The following is a 17,634-nucleotide window of genomic DNA, read 5'->3' as shown; positions in this document are numbered from 1 at the left end:
TCCACCACTGGTTCCTAGTGGGGAGATTTCCTCTCTTTTTCTGTCCCCATGATACAAAGGACAGTGCTGTGAGTTGAATATTGTTCTTACCTTATTTTGAGCGCACTCTTTATATATTCCTATAAAGAATCTACTGCTGGGTGGTAAAAGCATTACTTGAGAACCATTTAACAAAATAAAGGGCCATGTTAACACACTTGTATTCTGATTAAAACCTTGTTCTTTGTGTGAACTCAAGCTTAGAATAACAAACAGATTAAATACTGCATTAAGAATAAAACAAATTAACTTCCGATATATATATATTTTAAAATAAACAGTCCTATTATTTCTATAACGTTAATTTACAAAATTGAAAACCAATAGCAGACTTTATAACCATCTTGCATGGAAATAGTTTTGGAAATCAAGATTTAACATTGAGGAAAAATGACTTTCTAATAAGAAAATTATTTACTTTTAGTGATACAATATGCAATCATGATAAACAAAATACCGCTTCACAATTATTTTATAATTGATTTATAAATATATATATATATATATATATTTATGTTTTAATCTCCCCTTCTGATTATTTATTGATTTTCTACAGTATACTTTTATTTTACTGTAGTGTCTTTTCTCTCTCTCAGGTCTCCTTCTCAGGTCAAGGGTTAGAACAACATATGAAGTACTGACTAAAGATTAGAATCACAAATTGCTATTTTGTAGGTATATATCCATAGCCCTTATACCTTAACATACAAGGTTTCATTAAGTCCTGGATGATGTTTTGAATTACTAATCCATTTAGTTTCTAATTGTAGTAATTTTTGATCCCTATTGTCCCCACGTATGTCCTCTTTTATATGTTTGAGGACACAAAAAGTAAGTACAGTAAGTAAGTTCTTTCTTTCTTTTTCAATATATCACTATTTTAAGCTACTTAAAGTATATTGCAGTATATTTTCTAATATGACTTTACCCTGAAGCATCTTATGTTTTAACAGATGTTATGGCTTGTTCACATTTAATTTCATATTTAGAGTTTTCATCTTAAAACATTACATTCTATTTTATTTTTTTCTGTTTGCTTAGTTTACATACACAAAATGACTGCTCCTAAACATTCTATGAAAGATTGGCTGCTGTTCCTCATTTTAACCCCTGGATGGCACTGTTTACCATAAGTAAACTGAACTAGCTTAATGTGGAGCTCTACTGTTTCTTACAGAATATTTTAGCTGCAAATACTGGTAACATTACATTCTCTTCACTTTCTCCTTCATGCAAGAATAAAGAACAAAACAGGAAGAAGATGTATGGACTCATGCACAAGACAATGAAATGGCAAGTGACATTTTTGTTTTCTCTTTATACTTCTGGTCTTATTTCTGCTCAGCTTCAGTACTCGGTCAAGGAGGAGCTGAAACAAGGATCTGTAGTAGGAAATATTGTAAGGGATCTGAGCTTAAATGTCAAAGATTTATCTATCAGAAAATTTCAAATTGTTTCACGTCCCAAAAAAATTTACTTTAATATTAGTGTACAAAATGGAGATCTTTATGTTGCTAATAGCATAGACAGGGAAAGATTATGTGGGTCCCAGCAATTTTGCTCTATAAATGTGGAAGTGGTCATGGAAAACCCACTACAATTTTATACCATTATTGTTGAAATACTAGATGTAAATGACAATTCCCCAACCTTTTCCAAGAGTACTTTTGATGTAGGAATCAGCGAATCTACTGCACCTGGAACTCGATTTGCTCTTAACCCTGCAAAAGATCCAGATCTTGGTTCCAATTCCTTACAGGGTTATAAGCTAAGTGACAATATTTGTTTTATCCTCAATGAAAAAATAAGTATCAATGGGAAAACACATCCAGAACTAGTGCTGGACAAACCCCTTGATCGCGAGAAACAAAATTACTTTGAACTAACATTAACTGCTTTTGATGGAGGAAAACCTGTAAAGAGTGGAACAGCTTTAATAAGGATCAAAGTTCACGATGTTAATGATAATTACCCATTATTCGATAAAGATATATATCAGGTATTCTTACCAGAAAATACTCCACTTGGTTTTCTAATACTTCAGCTGAATGCTACGGATAGTGATGAAGGGTCATATGCACAAATATCATATTCCCTTAATGATGTCCCTGAAAATGCTTGCCAACTATTTGCAATAGACTCTTCAAAAGGTGATATTAAATTAATAGAAAACTTAGACTATGAGATGAAAGACAAGTATGAGCTCACCGTGGAAGCTAAAGATGGAGGAGACCTAAGTGCTCTCTGTAAGGTGTTCATACAAATTATAGATGTTAATGATAATGCCCCAGATATAACAATTACTTCTCTAACGGAATCAATTCCTGAAGATTCACCAGCTGGTATGGTTATAGCTCTTGTTAATATCTATGATATGGACACTGGAGAAAATGGAGAAGTTGTTTGTGATATTGATGGAAAACTACCCTTTCAACTGGTTTTATCATCTAGTGGTTATTACAAACTTGTGACTTCAGCTAACTTGGACCGAGAAAGAGTCAGCAATTATAACATCACCATCAAAGCTGTGGACAGAGGATCTCCATCATTGTCAGACTTTAAAACAATAAAATTGTCTATCTCTGATGTGAATGACAATTCTCCTGTATTTGATAAAACAAACTATGTTATCTATACTCAAGAAAATAATCTATCTGGGACTTCTGTATATCAGATACATGCAGCAGATCTTGATTATGAAGAGAATTCAAGAGTAATGTATTCATTACTTAACAATGGTTCTATGGATAAGCCTATATCCTCATATATTTCTATAAACTCAATGACTGGGGTGATTTATGCTCAGCGACCATTTGACTATGAACAGTTACGAGAGCTTCAGTTCCAAGTGATGGCTAAGGACAGTGGATCTCCTCCTCTAAGCAGTAATGTCACAGTGAGGTTATGTATCATTGATAAGAATGACAATGCTCCTAAGATTCTCTACCCATCATCAGACAATGAAGGATCAGCATTATTTGAATTTATTCCTCACTTTGCTGAAAAAGGTTATTTAGTGACCAAAGTGATTGCAGTTGATTCTGACTCTGGACACAATGCCTGGCTCTCATACCACTTACTCCAAGTTCCTGATCCATCGATACTTAACATTGGCCAATACACTGGTGAAATTAGATTAGGCCGAGACATACCTGACATGGCTTCTTTTAGACAAAAAATTGTGGTTCTGGTGAAGGACAATGGATCACCATCGCTGTCATCGACAGTTACTTTAATCTTGGTTGTGGCTGAAAACTTTCACCTTGCTGTTCCAGAGATTAAGCATCAACCCAGCATTTCTGAAGCTTCATCTAATGTTACTTTGTACCTTGTAATAGCAATTGCCCTCATTTCTTTGTTATTCATTGTCACAGCAATGATTACAGCAATATATAAATGCAGAAAAACAAGTATTCCTCCAACTTCTGGAATGTTTAGTGGAAACATATATCCACAGTTCACCTTGGGATGTCCATCTGAAATTAGTGATAGAAGTTTACCTTTTCCATTCTCTTATGACGTATGTGTGACTCTAGACTCAAAGCACAATGAAATTGCTTCCCTGAAACCAGTCCAGAATGTTCCCACCGACAGTCTGATTGACACAGATGATGTCCCTACTAACAGCGGCTTGCCTTCTACCATTAACATACAGGTAAGTGAAAATATACCAATTTTTTATTAAAATATGTGTGATCTGTGTACAATTACAATTTAGATAGAAACCATCACTGAGTGAAGTGGATACATTTAATGTAAAATTTTTTCTTGTTATTGATAATGTTTATACCAAAATATTATTTTATTGCATGCCTATTCAATATTAATTTTTAAAGATTATTAATTAGGTAGTAATGACTAACAGTGTTTAGCTGTATGTATTAAGTAAGACATGGGCTCTTTATCTGCCAAAATATAACCTTTCCTCTTAGCCAAACAACATATAGGTGAATGACAGAGATAGTATACTTTTGTTATTTATTTATTTGTTATTTTACTATGAGAAATATTGCTATCATGCTCCATACATGGATTTTGCCTGTCAGTTTATTTTTTTTTATAATTGCACAATCTTATTTTCAACATATTTACATAGTTTACAAACATATTTGCAGTAAACTAAAATTTTATTGGCATAAGCTGTAAACTTTTACCTTTCCTGCATTTTGTGATTTCAACCTTTAGATGTCACTGTAGACCACAAGTAAATTTGTGCAAACAAAATGTATAGTAGAGCTATTCCAAACCCTACTACAATTTTGCAGTGCACATCGGAGCAACATTGTAGTCTATATACACAATCTCATACAATTTATTGTATCATAATTACAATAACCAGAGAACTGCAAACTATTTGTAATTCGCTCTGAATAAGAAGAGTTAAGAAGAGGTGCTGACTCATCAACAATACAATGGAATGGCAAGTGATATTTTCTCTGATTCTTATTTTGTGTAATTTTGTATATGCTCAGCTTCAGTATTCCATATATGAAGAACTAAAACAAGGATCTATAGTAGGAAATATTGCAAGGGACCTGAGCTTGAGCATTAAGGACTTATCAAATCATAAGTTGCAGATTGTGTCACGTGCCAGGAAACAGTATTTTAATGTTAATTTGCAGAGCGGAGATCTGTACATTATAGAAAGAATAGACAGAGAGAATTTGTGTGGGGACCAGCAGGCATGTTCTTTAGGTGTTGAAGTAATAATTGAAAACCCATTACATTTTTACACAATTAAAGTTGACATACAAGATATGAATGATAATCCACCGCAATTCTCCAAGAACATATTTGATTTAGAAATGAGTGAGCTTGTTTTACCTGGAACAAGATTTGCTCTTGGGACGGCAAAAGATCCAGATCTTGGTGTTAACTCATTGCAAGGTTATAGGCTTAGTGAGAATCACTTTTTTAAGCTTGGAGAAAAAATAACTTCTGCTGGGAGAAAGTATCCTGAACTTGTGCTGGACAAACCCGTTGATCGCGAGAAGCAAAACTGTTTTGAATTAATCCTAACAGCCTTTGATGGTGGAAAACCTGGAAAAAGTGGGACAGCCTTAATAAAAATGAAAGTTCATGATATAAATGATAATTTTCCCCAATTTAGCCAAGACAGTTATCAGGTACATCTGCCAGAAGATGCAACAAGTGGTTTCTTAATTGTTCAGCTAAATGCTACTGATGTGGATGAAGGAATATATGCACAAATAACTTATACGCCTTTTGAAGTTCCTGAAGATGCACAGAGCCTGTTTGACATTGATCCCTTAAAAGGTGATGTTATATTAATTGGAAAGTTGGACTATGAAGTAAAAGATACATATGAGTTTACAGTGGAAGCTAAAGATGGAGGAGGCCTGACTGCTCATTGTAAAGTGTTTATACAAGTTACTGATGTTAATGATAACATCCCAGAAGTAATCATGACATCTCTCTTGACATCAGTTCCTGAGGATTCACCACTTGGAACTGTTATAGCTCTCATCAATATCTTTGACATGGACACAGGAGAAAATGGCAAAGTGCATTGTGAGATTATTGATAAGTCTCCTTTTCAATTAGTTCCTTCAACTGCTAATTATTACAAATTTGTGACTTCAGCTAACTTGGATCGGGAAGGAGTCAGTAACTATACCATCACCATTAAAGCTGTGGATAAAGGATCACCCCCACTGTCAGTCACCAAAACTCTAAAACTGTCTATCTCAGATGTGAATGACAATTCTCCTGTGTTTGAGAAAACAAATTATATTCTCTATATTCAAGAAAATAATTTACCTGGGACCTCTGTATACAGGATTTCTGCTTCTGATCTTGACTATGAAGAGAATGCAAACATTATTTATTCTATGTTAACCAATAATACTGAAGATTTGCCAGTTTCCACTTATATTTCTATAAACTCAATGACTGGGGTTCTTTATGCTCAGAGATCATTTGACTATGAGCAGTTACGCGAGTTTCAGTTCCAAGTGATGGCTAAAGACAGTGGATCTCCTCCTCTAAGCAGTAATGTAATGGTGAGGATATGTATTATTGACAAGAATGATAATGCTCCTAAAATACTCTACCCATCATCAGACAATGAGGGATCAGCTTTATTTGAATTTATTCCTCACTCAGCTGAGAAAGGTTATCTAGTGACCAAAGTGATTGCAGTAGATGCTGACTCTGGACACGATGCTTGGCTTTCATATCACTTACTACAACTTCAAGATCCTTCTTTATTTACAATCGGTCAATATACTGGTGAAATTAGGCTTGGAAAGGAACTTACAGACATGGATTCTTTAAGGCATACAATTATAGTCATGGTAAAAGACAATGGACATCCATCTTTATCATCTACAGTTTCTTTAACTCTAGTTGTTGCAGAAAACTTTCAGCAAGTTCATCCAGAGATAACATACAAGCCTAATGATTCAAAAGCATCTTCTAATACCACATTCTACCTAATAGTTTCCATAGCATTGATTTGCCTTTTTTTTATTGTGACAGTGGTTGTAACGGTATTCTTTAAATGCAGAAAATCAAATACACAACCATCTTTTGGAGCTATTGGTGGAAATGTATATCCTCAGTTTACTTTGGGATGTCCTTCTGAGATCAGTGATGCAAGTTTACCTTTCCCATTCTCATATGATGTGTGTGTCACACTGGACTCAAGACAGAATGAAATTGCTTATCTGAAACCTGCCCAGAATGTCCCCATAGGCAGTCTTATTGACACTGATGCCTCACCTATTGCTAATGATCCTGCAAATGATTGCTTACTTAATACCAGTATCGCAAAGGTATGTAATACTTCATTTTAATGCATAGTTTCAAATGGCAATAGTGTTTTTAATTAAATGCACTTAATTTACTTCTGAAAATTGGTTTACAAATATGCATGATTTCATAGTCAACTAGATGTTGTGTTGAGAGATTGTGGAATTTTTATAATTCTGACTGCAATAATTTCCTAGATTAAGACAAACATACTTTGTACATCTCTCAGGGAATATACAATAAATATGCAAAATGAAGTGTAAACAAAAATAGTATATTTCAAATGTTTTATGATATACATTTAAACGCGATAAAACAGTATCAATTTAAATACTGATATTTTATCAGTATGTTTTTTCCCCCCATCAAATCTTGTTTCTATAGTGTGATATTAGATTTAGGAAGTAGTATGATTTCACAGATATTCAGGGTTATTCACAAAAGGGCGAAGAGTTTGGAGAAGACAGGAGAAGTGAACAATCTAGGCCAAAATAGCTGATTTGGAAAAAATCTCCAATTCAGCTCACTTTCCTGTTCAGCTATGTTGTCCTAGATTCTCCTATGTTGTCATAGATTGTTCCTAGATTGTTCACTTCTCCTGCCTTCTCCAAACTCTTCACCCTTTTGTGATTAACCCTGATTGTCTTAATTCAGTGAGTCTTCAGTGGGGCAGCTTTGAGGCCTAGAGATTGTAGGAACAATCCCAGCTGCTAACAAACCTCGACAAGTCGTGTAGGCTTGTGGTCACTGTCACCACACTTGGGGGGTGCAAGTCATCAAAGGCACTTTTTAGACAATGCTACTGCTGTGCACTAGACTGTCTATAATAGATTTTCAGTTTCTAGAAGATCAGAGAGATTATGTGTAATTTCTAATGATGATTGTTATGTATGGTTGCCTCCCAGAGAAGTTAGCTGATAAACTGCAAGTTTTGGCAAGATAACTTAACTCATGTGTTTGGTGCATGGGGGTGTTTCGGCAGTGGGAATAGTGTCAATGCAAATATTCTAGCTCGCAGGATAGCTTGCAGTATCTCAGAAGTATCGGTAATCACTTGCCTGCTCCACAGCCCCTGGAGACTGTATGCCAAATTAGTATCTGCATGTGTGTGTCCAGCCAGCTAAATTTAGACGTCTCCTTCCAGTGGTGACCAGTGGTATTGCAGGCTGTGAATACTGTGCCAAAGTGCTGTTTTATCTGTCTTGATTTGTTTTAGTTTTAATCTTAATTTGTTTGTAAGCTCTTAAGTTATCTGTAAGCTCTCTTTCCACTCTCCACCAAACAAGGTTCTGGCTTTGGTTAGACATGGATGTGATTACTTGTCATCTGGGGGGAACAGTGAGATGTTAGTGTGTGTGTTGTTACCTGTGTCTGGATTGGGGAACTTGGGTCTCTCATGACAATCTGCCAGCATGCGGGGTTATTTCTGATGGCATGTGATGGGCAGTCATACCTTGCACATCGCCCGGTTTCCCTCTTCTCTGTACTCTCTGTACTCCTGTCTGTGACCTATAGTTTAAAGAGTTATTGCTTTCTCTTGTCTTGGCACTCACTTTATGTTTAACATTTTGAGGCTGATTAACTAAAGAGGTTTAAAATCTTCACTCAAAAATATGTGAGAATATTCACATCAATTATCAAATCATGTGAAAAGTAAATTCCTCTTCACTTTGAATACCTAATCATTTACTGTATATATGATTGTCACATGACTGGATAGCTGAAGTAAACATTCACACAAAGTTTTTTAAAGTGAACTCCTTTAGTAAACCACCCCTTCTATCCCAGCACTTGTTGAGCAGGGAGATTGTTGTTTATGTATACAGTATGTAATACATTAATGCAAAATATGGCACCACAAATATGTAAAATGTAAAGGTTACATTTAAAAGTAAGAGCTGGTACATTATAATATCAGCTCAACATATTCTCAGTGAGAGAACACTATAGTGTTCTCTTAGCTGCACACTAAAAAGTATTTGTATTATCACTAAATGTGCTGGCCAGTGGAAACCTCTGTTTACTTTGTGAAATAATAAATAATGCTTATGTTTTTCCTCAGATAGTTTTTTTTTATATATTTAAAAACGGAAAAATATGTATTGCATTATATGGTGGGAACATAGTAGTTAATAAAAACTTTCCTTCCTGCTAAAATTTTTTTTGAATTAAACATTTTGATGTTTTTGTTATTTCTCATTGGACTCATTTATGGACTAACAAAATTAATATTTATAGTAATAGTCATTGAATTTCAAAGTATACACCGCTCAATTCCCAAAGTTGGACAACACTGACCCAACCAGTCACATCAATCTGATGCAGGCTCCAAACATACGTGCTGGCGTAACAAAATCCTGAAATTCCAATGTAGAACCGCACATCTGACCATTCAAAAAAAACAAGATCAGATTTATTGAAAGTTCATACCATCCAAGTACATAGTAAAATCATCCCACAACGATCCTATAGTCTCTCATGTGTTCCACCAGGTAGGCTTAATCATATGATTAAGCCTATCTAGTAGAAAACATGATAGGCTATAGGATTGGTATGGGATTATTTTACTGTGTATTTGGATGGTATGAACTTTCAATAAGCCAGATTTTTTTTATGAACCTTTGGATGTGCAGCTCTACGTTGGAATTTCAGGATTTATACTAATAGATTGCACCATTTGCAGTGCAGAGTCACTAAAATCACCATGCAACTACTTATCTGCTGTGTATCTATTGACTTGTAGATAAATGTGGGCCATGTCCAGGTCTACTTGACAGTGGGAGAGTGGCCCAGCTCTATTATAAATGGACTGCTTATAGTCCCATGGGGGCCCTCAAACAGCTGCACAGTTTCCACAAATGGCATGTCTGCCAAAAACTGAATGGACTTTTTTCATCTTTATTCATGATAATAATAATAAAAATAGATGAACATTACCCCTTCAATTTCAATTTTGCTCCATGGTATAGTTATTTAGTACAGTGCATTTGTGATAGAAAAGACTTAATGGATAGATGTTATAGTAATAATAGCACAAAACTAACAAGATATGTAGTGCAATATGGTGGTTGCTAGCTGAAGGATCCTAACCTCTCCATTTCCCTTAATGTAATTAGAATGTATGTATATCCCTATTTGTAAATAAACCCAACACTTATTTAAGATGGCTACCCTTAATTATTTTAAGGGTTTTTGTTCTATGTTCTGTGTTTTTATGTATGTATGCTTATGATCAGCATGTATTTTGCCCATTTAAAAGAATGGACCATATAACACACTTGACAGTTTTGTTAAATTGAAAATGTGAATAGTGAAATGTTAGATTTGGGTGAAATTATCTTTTACAGATAGTAGATAATTTTGTTGTTGTGTGCATTAATATATGAGTGTATAGAGAGGGGACAGTATAACCATACAGGTTATGATAAGGAGGGACAAAAGCAATCAAAAAGCACACACTCTAATTAGAGCACAGCACAGTAAAGCCTTCTCAAAACAGAAGGTATAAACATGTCTCATTCTATCACATATCCCAAATATAATAGTATTATTTCTCATTTCGAGATAGTGGACAGGGCCATGCAAATCATCGCTTTACACCCCATCGAATAGATGATGTAGTGCACATATAGCCTAATATACAGCCATTTATTCCAAGCTGCATACAGTTGTTTTAGGCTTTTAACCTATCACCTGTGCAGTGTATGGAAGATGGCCAAAAAGACTAAAATAACTTTATTCAGTTTGGAATAAAGCAATGATTTGTAATTTTTTTTTTTACCAGGTCTTTAGAAATAATTCTCTTATTTTTGAGATATACGATGGGATGAGACATGAATACCTTTTGTTTTGAAAAGGCTTTATTGTGCTGAATGTAAATATACATACATATCTGAATATATGAGTTCTTTTTGAAAAAATAGCCTAAAGTTAGCCATAGACCTAGATTTCTTTCATTGAGCCATAGGGGTTGATAAATTATCTGATTTCTTAAGCTTCAGCTTAATATTTAAAAATGTACTTTGTAATCATACTATATATCGCAGTGAAAAAACAATCACAAAATGTAATCTTATTTGAAGTCTTAAACTGTGATCACTGCTGAAATAGTGCACATTCATCAGAAATCATTTGGATAGTTAGGACTTTTTGGAAGCACCTAAAAGAATAATAAATGAGGAAAACATGCAATGCCATGGCATGACAAGTCTTGTATTTTTCTTCGTCCCTTTGTTTTGTGAGGTACCGTATGTTGGATCAGCTTCTTTCTTTAATTTATATGAAACAATTAAGCTGTGTACTAATCTTGGGAATATTAAAAATGATTTGCATTATTACATAAAAAAAGTTGTAGAAAAAATTGCAGTCACATGCTATGCTCTTTTCTTGGCATATGTAGTGATCAATCCCTTCTTGTAATTATTATCATTTTTTTGCTGTAATGGAGGTGGTTACCCTCTGATCATCATCATAACTATTCACTAGCTATGACTGTAATTACTGTCTAGCTGTAGTTGTTGTTGCCACCTATTGTAGTAATGGCCCCTAATTGGATATGGTCATGGTCACTCGCTGGCTATAGAAATAGTAATTCATTGAGTGCGCCTACATATGAAAACGACGAACGCACTACACATGTTGGGTATTGCCGCACATGCCGGAATGAGAGCAATAATTCTAGGGCCAGTATTTTTGGGTATCTCTAAATTGATGACCTGTGAGGGCTTTTAAAGTGTCGTCTATGGACTTTTTGAGGTACTGAAGTTTGTCGCTGTTTCACGGATGCACACAATTTCTAACCTGGGCATGTTGGGTATTTATTTACTCATTGTAACCTCATCTTTTATATTTTATTTAAAAATGGGTATTTTATTGTGTTTTGAGATTTAAGTACATTTTTCACAAAATATTGTGGTTTGATAAGGAGCTGCGCTCATATAGTGCAACATAAAAATTTGCAACTGCCACCATGTTATTCTATAGGATCTTGGCTTTCAGAAAATATATAATATTTGGGGTTTTTTAGGCCTGAAAAGTAATTTTCAGGCCTAAAATGTGGAATATAGCATGGGTGCAAAAAATGGGGGGAAAAAGGCCTCAGTCATGAACGGGTTAATGAAAGTGGTAAAATTTCACTTTGCAAACAATACCCAGTCTTGTGCACAGAAACAAAAACAAAAACTAGCTAAAAAGACACAGTACTTTAGCTTGCTCATGATTTGATGATGGAAGTCAGCAGAGCTTCATTCACCTAATTCACTAACCTAAGGAGGAATTTGCAAAGTGCAAATTCTCTTGCACAGTGAACAGCCTATTTTCTTTTAGTAATTCAAAACCAGCATCTCAAGTATTATTTGGGAGTGCTCAAGTGTCACTGCCAAATATTTTTGATATGGTAAATGATGGAGACTCTCACTTAGGTATATAATTTACTGAAATCTGTATATCTTCCATCGGCTAATTGCAATGACTGTGTTCTGATCAGTCTTTACATAAAATGTGCTTCAGTTGTGTATAAGTTAAGTTCCAGCTAACATGATTTTCTGTTCATTTACATGAACAAAGAGACATTGGCTTTATGGTAACTTCAATTTAAGCATTTCCTTTTAAATTGAAAGCTCTCATGGGGAGGGCCCTCCTTAACATCTTGTCTTGTATTGTAACTGTAATGTCCTCTTCATATTGTAAAGTGCTGCACAAACTGTTGGTGCTATATAAATCCTGTATAATAATAATAATGTAATACTCAGCATTCCTGGGATATCGTAGCCCAGATAGTAAAGTGACTCCCTGCTCCATGGAAGCCAAAGGAAAGGTAAGTATATTGTCTAATACACCTCATGTATTTTTTATTTTTTTGAAGTTGAATGCAGCATTTTAGCAAGGGGAGAGGGGTGCACATTAAATAAGCCAACCTTGACTGGAGTGCAAGGCCCTTTTTACCAGTTTCTTCATTTATTCAATATTGGACCAAAGAAAAGGGGCAAAGGAAGGTTGCTGAATCTTGAACCAGGAGAGAAAATGTTTTTCAAGAACATGATCATGAATTAGCTTGGTACTATTTTTCTAAGGTTCACATATTCAGGAGTGCAGTCAGTTATGGCCCCATTATCCAAAACATTGAAGTCAATTAATGAATGTTATGGCCTAAAAACACTTTCTTATGTTTCTACACTTTAAATATAATATACACATTTAAATAATTTGAGTGCAATATATATATACACTACCTGTCAAAATTTCAGAACATGCCAATTTTTCCAGTTTTTATTAAAATGTAAACAGTTCAAGTTCAATGAATAACCTGAAATGGTACAAAGGTAGGCAGTAAACTGCCAGATGGGAAACACAAGAAGTTTAGGTTAACAAAAAATGAAAAATAATGTACGTTTCAGAGTTATACAAAAAGGCCTTTTTCAGGGAAGAAGTAATGAGTTAACAACTTACAGTTGTTCTGCAGCAATGTATGTAAATTAAGGCCTTGAAAGGTTATGCTAACATTTCCTACAGGTGTCCCAATTTTTGTTGATTACAGGCCCTCTTTCTGTATACAGTATTGTACTGCAGTAGTATAGTGCTCTCAAAATGGCGAGAAAAAGCCAAATAACAAAGGAAGACAGACAGACCATTATAATCCTTAAAAGAGTAGGTCTTTCCTTTAGAGCAATAGCAAAGAAAACCAATGTATCAATGAGTACAGTTTCCTACACTGGAGGAAACTCTGACAGGAAGAGGTCTGGCAGACCCAAAGCCACAACAGAATCAGAAGACAAGTTTCTGAGAGTTAACAGCTTGCGTGACAGTCGGCTCACAGGATAACAGCTTCAAGCACAGCTTAACACTGATCAAAAAAAGCAAGTCTCAGTTTCAACTGTAAAGATAAGACTTCGAGCTGCAAGTTTGACAGTTCAAGTGGCAGTAAGAAAGCCACGGCTAAGATGGCAAAATGAGAAAAAGAGGCTTGTCTTGGCCATGAAGCACCACCAGTGGACCTCTGAAGACTGAAAAAAGGTCTTCTGGACCAATGAATCAACATTTGAGATCTTTGGTTCATTATGCAGGGTTTTTGTATGCCGTCAAGTAGGCAAAAGGATGGCTTCTTGGTGTGTGACACTAACTTTCAAACATAGAGGAGAAAGCGTGATGGTCTTGGTCTTTTTTGCTGGATCCAGAGTTGGTGTCTTGCACAGAGTGAGATGCACCCAGGATGGATTATTAACCTGGCTAGTGGTAGCATGAGATGGGCGCTGATGAAGGGGGCATGTCCCCGAAAAACTCGTTAGACCATTATATCATTGCAAACTTGACAGTCAGCGTTTGTTAGCTGAATATCTGTACATCAAGGTACATTGCAGTCACTATCAGATTTGGATGCGGTACTATGAGATTTCAATAAAAACTGAAAAAATGGGGGTGTTCTAAAACTTTTAATTGGTAATGTATATACACTTGCAACATGGAGACAAGTATTCAAAAATTGTTTTTAAATCCACATACAAATGCAAACCATTCAATGTGTGTAAAATATATAGAATTCATATTCAGTTGTAATTTAAAAGGATTGTATAGCACTGTATGGTGCATCTGATAAAAAGATGCCACAACAAAGTGATTGTTGGTGGGAGTGCATTCTGAAAAATATTTCATTTTTGGAGTATTTATTAGGGCTCGAAAACAATTGAATATATGACGTAAAGCTGAGTTTTTGATGAAAGCTCATATCTCCATTTTTTGGGAACGGCAATGGTAGCTTCTGTGGGTGTGACCTATTTCAATGTGTTCTTGGCTCTTTGGGAAAAAATATATAATTATACTATTCAAAATCCAACAATTAAATAAGCTTCTTACTAAGATTAATGGATGATATATGGGTGGTACGGGCAGGCTTCTAAGAAGAATTTTTGATTTTTCACAATAACTCCACCATTCCAAACCTTTCTTCCCTACATTATGCAACAACCATGGGTACACCAGGTGCTGGTCAAGGGAGCCTGTCTCCACTCCATGTACAATCCATACAAAGAATGGAAGTGCAATTAGCTTTATTATTAGTGGATTTTATGACATATTTAAAGAATGAAAAGTGCCCAGCTATTCTTTGGCCTATCACTGCAAGTAGTGGCAGATCAGATACAAAAATAGGGAGAAAAGAGAAAGAAAAGTAGTGAAAAACAGTCAATGTTCAGTTCTGTATTGAGCAAATGTGGATGCACTCACCTACATATAGATTTACTAACTATATACAGAAACAATGTTTTTAAAGCATTACCTACATTAGATGGAATGTTTTGCATATTTGCATTTTATTTATATTGAGAAGGGGTTCTTAAACTTTTTAGGGCTTGGTCACATCATGTGCCTTGAGCTGTGCTGATCTGCATAGATCAGTGCAGACTCAACACAAGGGCACATAGCAAAAATGTTTTTCTTATGTGCCCTGTTCACACCACATTACTGCGTTGAAGTGGGTTGCAATGTGTTTCTTCAAAATGGATACCTGCTGCTTTTTTACCCAGTGCAACTCACTTTACCACTTGTCATCACACTGTAGCGTAATGCAATACACTGCAATGTGGTTTTTGTGGCCCTTCAATAAAGTATACAAAAAAAGAAACATGAAAATAGTTTGATGTGTTGTAACAACACATTTCACTGCTCCTACACAACAGACACCACCATTTACTGTGCGTAGTGGTGTGAACAAGCAGGCCCAAAATAAGAAATATGGTATAGTACTGTGACCCAAGAAAATAATTATTTCCAAAATTCCACCATCCCCCCCCCCCCCCAAAAAAAAAAAAACAGCAGTATACACATTGGTTTGCATTCATGTATAGTTTTCAATATTTTCTTAATTGTAAAGCCAAAAGTGAAAAGCTAACATATTGTTAGCTTAAAACAAAAATTATAATTTAAAATAAAGATTACTGAGAGTCATTCCAATGTAAATGCTCACAATTATACAAACACTAAAGCAGCATTTTTCACAGATATCAAATACATGGCCTAAAGCAGCACTGTATTCAAAATACTTTAGCATTTTTTCTTTATTTCAAGCTGTAAAAGGACCTGCATTTAACTTGGTATTAGCCTTCTACAGTCCCTATACATCACCACAAAGACCTTGTCTGTGTGATTCTCTTCCCCCGCCTTAAACATTAGTTGGTTCCCCATTTGTATATATGCTGTCAGTCATAGTCAGTTTTATATATTACTTACCATTGATGAACTAATTTAATTCCTGGACAATCTAAGACCCATCAGAAACATATGACACTTAGTTTAAGAAACACTGATATTAAGGATTAAAACAATTTTTTTTTAAATAACCTTTTAGCTAGATAACTATGAAATATCATATATTAGTATTTTGTATTTACCACTTGCAGCCATCAGGTGGAGCCATTGACTGAGTTCTGTTTCTTTACTATCTGTTGTTATACTACTATACTATAAATAGACTGGTGTTTAGAACACACACACACACACACACACCAAAGTATGGTACACATGCCTTTCTCTTCAGCTCAGGTGGCCACTTGGAAAATACAGTTAGACTGGAAAAGTCAAAAAGTCATGAGTGGGTATTCTTACTTAAGCCTCTTGGAATTTGGTGTTGTTATAAAGTGATGATATGTGCGTTAAGATGATAGAACTTTTCTTTACTTGACATTTAATTCAGGTGAAAAACATGTTTTAATATATACAGTAAATATTTATAGAAATATAAATGTTGCACATCTGAACAATGTAGTTATTACTAATAACAGGCTGTTAGTCCCATATGTTAGAACAATATTTTCTTTAACACTTTGTTATTAATACTATAAAAAATCTAATTTAATTATATTTTTAAAATAAAGCAGATAGAACCTCCTTGTAATATAAGCCATGTAGATCACCACTCACATCCTCCATTTATCTCCACCTGGTAGCTCAGCAGGTGTGATCACAAGTCCATCTTTGATTGTATTTGTTTAAAGTATATGTGAAATCACCTATCAGAAAAATATGAGTTTCTTAAATGGATTGTGAAAGAGTGGTAAATTGTAAATGAAAATGACAAATTTCTTCAAAAACAGGTATGTGAAATATGCCAAAAATGCCTGCAGTCTTGATTTTCTTTTTCCAAATGTTTTATTTCCATGATTCTATCAATTGGATCTTTAAAGCTGCTTTGGTTAAGTATTGTTCCAGAGAGCCATTGTGTTATGGAATGTTTGATAACCATCTCTGATATTTTTGCTTTCAGAACCAGATGGGTACCAGACAAAGGTTCTCATAACTGTAAATAGTAAACTTATAGCCTTTTTTTTAAGGCAGATACAATGATGTGGATTCTTATAACTATGTAACTAATTACACTTTAATAACAAAATGGAAATGTAATACAGTACTGTAAAGTAAAAATATTAAAAGCATAAATTATTATGTACAGTAAATATTTGAAATTCCTAAACAGTTTGCAACAAATGTATTCATAATTTTCGCACATAGGCGTTCTAAAAGGTAAAATATGCAAGATATTATTGGCAATTCCTTAGGTGCAGGTATTTGTTTATTGTTTGATTATTAAGATAAAAACTTGAAATTGACTTTTAGGACATTTTTTTGCTGCAGTTAAGGATATCAGCCTCAAGGTGTCACTGTTGCACTACTGTAGTGAATGGAACATTTTACAGGGAGTAAAAGCAGAAGTGCTTAGAATGATCACTGCAGTTTTAACAAGAAAGGGACATGGAAATCTCTCTGATGTCTGGATTATTTTAAGACTAGTTGCTTAATTGTTATTATAACAACTGTTTTACTTTGGATGCTAGA

At 34.7% G+C, this 17,634-nt stretch overlaps 1 protein-coding gene across 1 annotated transcript; it reads left to right on the top strand.

Annotated features, from left to right (window-relative positions):
• Positions 1-4,332: 4,332 nt before the first annotated feature.
• On the top strand, positions 4,333-17,098 carry LOC108785738 (protocadherin gamma-B2-like). Its single transcript, XM_018554870.1, has 2 exons — positions 4,333-6,836; positions 17,066-17,098. The coding sequence occupies exons 1-2, from the start codon at positions 4,452-4,454 to the stop codon at positions 17,096-17,098; spliced, it is 2,418 nt and encodes an 805-aa protein (XP_018410372.1). The 5' UTR covers positions 4,333-4,451.
• Positions 17,099-17,634: the final 536 nt, after the last annotated feature.

This window comes from Nanorana parkeri, unplaced genomic scaffold, assembly GCF_000935625.1.
Source record: "Nanorana parkeri isolate BGI_ZX_2015 unplaced genomic scaffold, ASM93562v1 scaffold176, whole genome shotgun sequence".
Classification (NCBI taxonomy): domain Eukaryota; kingdom Metazoa; phylum Chordata; class Amphibia; order Anura; family Dicroglossidae; genus Nanorana; species Nanorana parkeri.
Note: the sequence above shows the minus strand (reverse complement) of the source record. Positions and strands in the feature narration are given on the sequence as shown.

What these genes read in the sequence shown, in the direction of transcription:
- LOC108785738 (XM_018554870.1), top strand. Translation starts at nt 4,452, where the DNA reads ATGGAATGGCAAGTGATATTTTCTCTGATTCTTATTTTGTGTAATTTT. An exon ending in TTAATACCAGTATCGCAAAG is followed by an intron (nt 6,837 to 17,065) that starts GTATGTAATACT and finishes TTTTGCTTTCAG; the next exon opens with AACCAGATGGGTACCAGACA.